This window comes from Phalacrocorax aristotelis, chromosome 9, assembly GCF_949628215.1.
Source record: "Phalacrocorax aristotelis chromosome 9, bGulAri2.1, whole genome shotgun sequence".
In the NCBI taxonomy this organism is placed as follows: Eukaryota; Metazoa; Chordata; class Aves; order Suliformes; family Phalacrocoracidae; genus Phalacrocorax; species Phalacrocorax aristotelis.
Window position 1 is genome coordinate 31,450,437 of NC_134284.1, and position 6,000 is coordinate 31,456,436.

At 40.4% G+C, this 6,000-nt stretch overlaps 1 protein-coding gene across 1 annotated transcript in view; it reads right to left on the minus strand.

Moving 5' to 3' along the window:
• PRKCH (protein kinase C eta) overlaps positions 1-5,163 on the minus strand; it is a 137,670-nt gene extending 132,507 nt beyond the window's left edge. Inside the window, exon 1 of the mRNA XM_075104152.1 lies at positions 5,058-5,163. Within this exon, the coding sequence (XP_074960253.1) occupies positions 5,058-5,084 (27 nt within the window). The 5' untranslated portion in view covers positions 5,085-5,163. The remainder of the gene's footprint in view (positions 1-5,057) is intronic.
• Between the last annotated feature and the right edge of the window lie 837 nt (positions 5,164-6,000).

Below are 6,000 nucleotides of genomic sequence, written 5' to 3' on the forward strand. Positions count from 1 at the left end.
AGGGGGAATAAAGCATGACATATTTCTCACATAAAATTATATGATGTGGTTTTGACTAATATGAACATTTCTGATGTATGTGTCTATACAGCTCTGCTTGTAAAACATTTTAGGAGCCTTGTGCACAAGATGTGTTCTGATATAGGTGGATTATACACGAACAAGCCATGCAATGAATGCACACTCACATGCTCCCCAAAACCCTTGTGGGTTGGTTGATATCAAAAACAGAACCTGAAATTCCCTTTTGGAAGCCTTACATGCATGTGTGGAGCTCTGTCCCTGCATTCGATCGACTGATTTACAAAATGAATAGCAGATGAAAGGCTGTCATTTCCCTGCTGATTTTGACACTGGCTGCACCCTTGTGGCAATCAATATTTTTTAATGGAAAACACCATGTTTTTCAACTGGATTTCATAGCTCTATTTTGGCATTCTGTTTATGACAGAGAATTATTTGTTATTGAATCCTTAATGGTCCATAGCATCAACTTCATTCTAATTACCAAGGCAGCCAAGTAATAGTTTTCTCCATTTACAGATACTTGTAATACTATAACCAGAAAGCAAGCCATGAGTGACTAGGCCAGTAAACAGTGCAGTTTGCTGACTAGTGTTTGTTTTATAACCTTTGGCACATCTTGATATGTACATAATAATAGTTCTTAACCCATAAATAATATTTTACAGAGGTCACACTATAGTTATTTAAGTTCAGGGGTTTATTTCCCAGAACACTAAGTAGCTGTGAATGAATTATGTTTAGTCTGATCTGCCACAGAAGGGTCATAAACTTATAAGTTGTAGCAAACCATGGAATATTACTGCTGTATGTCAGGCAAACTGTAAATGTAAAAGAATAATGCTTGATAAGGGGAAAGTCTTTTTATTTTGTTAAGGTAATATATGTTCCTAGGGAAAGACTATAAAAATTCATGTTAACTTAAGTGACAATTTGGGCAATCTCTCCACATATAGCTTGTGAATTCTGCTTGCTACAGGGGACTCTCTCTGCATGTCTGCGAGGCTACAAACTCCATTCTGGGCAGGCAATCTTTTTCTTTCTTGGCTCCCTTTGGCTTACAGTGTCCCAGAATCCACAGGAGGCAATGAGAGAAACTTTTGTGCCTTTGCCTAGGGCTAATAAAAAAAGGGATCATTAAACATTGCCACTAGCCTGTTCAGCTGCAACAGCCTTGAAGAAAGAGAAGGCTACTACCTCATTTATTAAGTCTGATAAAAAAAAATAAGGGACAGGGAGGGAACAGAACTAAGCTGCTGATCATCAGGTAGGGACCTTGGTGACTTCGGAGGCTGCTCGGGGTCACCTGACAAGGGAGGGTATAGCAGAAAGCAGTGGCGGGGAATTGAAAATGAAGAGACCAAAGGGACTGTATGTTCTGGGAAAGACGCCATGTGCAGGAAACAGGAGATGGGGGCATGCTTTTATAACAGAAGGATATTTGTTAATTGCAAGACCAGCTGAGATAAAGAAATCCAGCCAAAGAGGAGCAGAAAAGGCGCCCAAGTCCTGAAGAGAAGGCATAGGCAGTAAGAATGAGAAAGAGCCAGACCTGCAAGAACCCTGCCTTGATCCCAAAGGACACACAAAAGCAAAGAAAGCAGGGAAGTGCATCTGAGTCTGTATGATTTTGGTGTTGATTATAGTAATGACTTCAAAACAATACCTGGATTTAAAATGCTCTGCAAAACCTGAGTTTCTGTGTGCTTCCACCATCCCTTGTCCCCAAAGCAATGAACTGCATGGTTAGAGCCCTAGGAAAGGACTGTTTTAGGCAAGGACAAAGAAAAACACTGGTCCTGAGGCTGTTCAGGTGCTGGACCAGTAAATTGTATTTCAGGAAGAGGTAGCAGATCCTGTACTGGGGTCACGCCCAGGACAGAGCCCCTACTGCCAGCTAACCTGACGAAAGGGTGCGGGAGAGCCAGCACACTGCATACAGGCCCCAGCAGCCGCTTGCACACTCAAGTCCGTGCCACGCTTCCCTTCCCCGGGGCCTGTCCTGCCTCGCCTGTGGCAGGGACAGCACTGTGCTATCCCCACCTTTTTGTTACCAGATGAACTGGAGAAAACCAAGGGCTCTTAAAAATCTGAAAAGTTTCATGGGTGACCTTTAAGGGGTGCCTCACTGAGGCGGTGACAACTTCCCAAAACAGAAATAAAATATGAACCAAGAGGATCAATAGTGAAGATCAGATCATTCTGGTTCTCCAAAATTTTCCGACTCCAACCAACTACTTTGCTCCCACTGACTGCAGGGTGCCTTGCTGTGAAATTCTAGCTGGCCTGGAGACTTTTTAGAAGAGGACATAAATAAAAATAAAGCAAAAAGTTACCAGCTGCATTTTTCAAGTTTGCACTCCTAGTGCTGGATGCCTAAATCCAGGATTAGCTGTTGTGAGAGTGCTGTGGCATGGTGAGACAGGACCTAGTTCACCACCCAGCTGAGCCCTCTGTTATTTGCAAGTTGTGTTAATGTTCTGGCACTTCCTTCTATACAAAATCAGTCCTGCCTAAATGAATACTTGCATACCGGTGGGGGAGATTTTTAAAGTAAAAATATGACTGAATTGTTGAGTTCCCACTGAAAGCCAGCAGGAGATGCATGCCTAACTTGTTCATTTGCCTTGAAAAACTCCAGTGAATATCACTTTGAAATTCATTAGCTATTAAAAAGAAAATAAAATTTGGGTGATTTTTCTTGACTTTAAGAAATTTAAGAACAAATTATTTCTTCTATGTGTAACCTTTGAGGGAACTTTGTAGAACTCATAAAAACAAGTCTTTAAAACAAAATAAAAATGGTCTTAAGTGTTCTGACTGTAGTGCAAATATTCCAATTCATAGACATTTTCTTATGATGCTGAGCTCAAATTGAATTGTAATTTCTGGGGGTGAGGGTCTAAAACAAAGGGCTTCTGTGAACTGTGTAACTTCTGAAAACTGGTTTCCTGTGGCTGTCTCATGCTTGGATCATACCTTGTCTAATACAGCCTGAACTCCAGCAGAGACTTCTCCTCTTCTTGGGGTCCTCAGTATGACTGTTTCTCATATATTTCCCATTTCTATTAATACAGCAAAGGCGGTGCTGCAGCCTTTATCTCAGAGGGGGCATTCATTCGCGTCTTTCTCCTTTACACAGACACCTGTTTCCATAAAATCTGTAGGAATCCTCTCGGAATCCTTACTTTAAACCTTCTTCCTGTTTGTCTGATTTGGTTGAAATTCCCTAAAAATTTCAAAACTTTTCTTGGGTAAATGGAAGCCAGAAATACAGGTGTGGGAAAAATATTATGTATTAGGTAATTTGATTTGTTTCCTTATCTCTAACCATAAGGATAATTTCAGCTATATTTTATCACTGAGTTTATTTATTGTGACATTTCAATTCAAAATAATGCAGAAATAAAATAAACTGACTAACCATAACATCTCCTATACCCAGAGAAGTTTAAGGAACAGCTAACTTGGGCTCACTGCTGATCCAAAGAAGTGACATGTCGCAAAGCTCCTGGCTGTGCTCTGTGACCATCCATTTCAGAGATAGCAGCATGAGGTCATGTTGTATTTTTTATTATCTGTATTTTAATTCAAGCATTTGAGATTACAGCAAATAACATCACTGTTATATAAAGCATAATAATTGCTCAGTCCTTTACTTGCTACTCTCAGCCTCCAGACAACAGTGGGATATAAAAAGTTTCACAGATACTTCCTAGGTAGTGAAACTTCATGAAACAATGTAGTATAAAGATTATCAGTTTTCAAGGCTACTTTATACATATGTGCCGTTGCCCTCGACTGGACAGAAGATACATAGTGACATTCCTATTATTGCTAGGGCTTATACAGAGAATAGGACTGTGATTTTAATGCATGAAGGTCTTGTGGTTGATTTGTGAGGGCAATACATTTTGTTTCATTCTGGTAAAGAGGACATTTACAAAACAAGGCATTTTGAAACCTGACATAATTGTCTGATCAGAAGGAAACATCAGCTTATTACTTACTCAATAAGTTGTATTTATTCAACACTATGAATGAACAGATGATGCCCTCAAGGATGCTATTGTGCCAAGCGAAGTACAAGTAAAGAATGAAGAATGGTCGTGTTCTCCCAAGAGGTCTCATGGCCATGCCTAGTTCTGTTAAACATATGGGAAGTTTGGCATCTGGGCCCGTAGGCACATTTGTGGCCATCAGTTCCCTGCTGCCTACACATACCTGTTATAAACACAGCAACTCTGTGTTGTTCACAGGAGACATCACTTTAAGCTGCAGTTTTCCATGCCTGCACTTTTTGGAGAACCGAAAACCTCCACTGGTGTCACTGCAATTTCTAAGAGAAGCTTAGTCAAGCAAGCAAAGTCAACAGCTGTTGGTTGCCCTTTTGAAAATCCTAGCCCTGGAATTTTAGGTGCACCAGGAATGCAAAATGAGACTCTTTCTGCCACTATTACTAAACACAATACATGATAATTCATTTAAGATTCTGTATTTATCCTTTCTAGACATAAATGATTTCCTAGCACCACAACGCATCATTCGAGCATCATTCTTTGCTCCCTGTATTTTATAGTGTAGTCAGCCTTGACTAATCATCCTAATTATGTCTGTCTGGTACTCAGGACTGCAGCACACCCCTCTTCCCACAAAAATACACACACACGCACGCACGCACGCACGCACACACAGACAATTAGCAATACTTTGAACATATGATGTTTTCTTCCCAGCTTTCAAAAGTGGCAATTCTAAATTACTGAGATCATTATTTATTAATTATAATAGTGCCTAAAAATTCCAAATACTGTTTTGCAAACAGAACACAGATAGAGAGAGATGTAAAAGCCCTGTACTTGAAAGGCCCAGAGACACAATCTAGTTACAGCAGTTTAAGTTACCACAGGTCAACAAAAACATAGTTACTGAGCACAGGCCTGTTCTTAATCTGTTGCAGATAAGACAGTTAAGGCAGATAAAATGCATTAATTCAAACCTCTTCTATTGAGATGTAAGTGAACATGTTTTACCTTGCTTTTGTTGTAGGTTAAAAACATGGCTCCAGCGAAGAAGTACTGTGTTGTTAAGTCAGGGTAACTCCCTAGAGCACCTGAGCCCCCTGGCGCTCCCCATATCACCCAGGCAAGGGTGCAATCACCCCTGCGGACTGTGGGTATATGGGGTTCTGTGAAGCACAAGGCCCAACACATGTGCTTCCTACTACCCTCTGCAAAAAAGGGCAGATTAATAGATAATTAACATGTATTGACTTGTCTTGCGGTGCTTCTAAAATGTGTTTTGCGTTATGTTTTTGTAACAGTTGGCCAGCAAGCTTTGACCTGCGAGGGTTAGGATGAATACCTGCACAGCTGGAGCCTTCGGTGGCCAATCGCAGTCCTGCTCTCATCATTTCCCAGTTTCATAAATGTAAATATTGGAGGTCTTGTTTAAACCTTCAGAACCTAAACATGTCATCACTATTAATAACATATGTTATAAGACACCACATGCTGGCAAAATAACCTGCAGTAAATGACACCAAAAATATTGAAAAGCTTAGCATAAAATTGAAACTCGTTAATGGTACACTGTGCAGTTTGGCATACAACTACAGGCAAGAATTCCACACAATGGGACTGTGTGAGTGCTAACAGCAGGCTCCCACAAGATAAAATAAACTTGTTTTATGGACATGAGGAATTGATTTTTAATGAGATTCTGTTCAGCCGTAACATCATCCTGGGAGAGTGCGCTGTTTTTCCCCTTGCCTCTGGTGCAAAATTATAGTTTGCAGAATAAAGACGCATTTAAATTAGGCCTATGGATTTTCACCTTCATCATATTAAGTGAAAAGTAGGTGTTATCCCAGGTCTGAGTATAAAATGGTTGTTAAAATGCCTACAAAAAAGATCTCTACCCCACATTACCTATCTGTACGTTCTGGGATCGGAAGGTCAGCCCACAGACAGAACA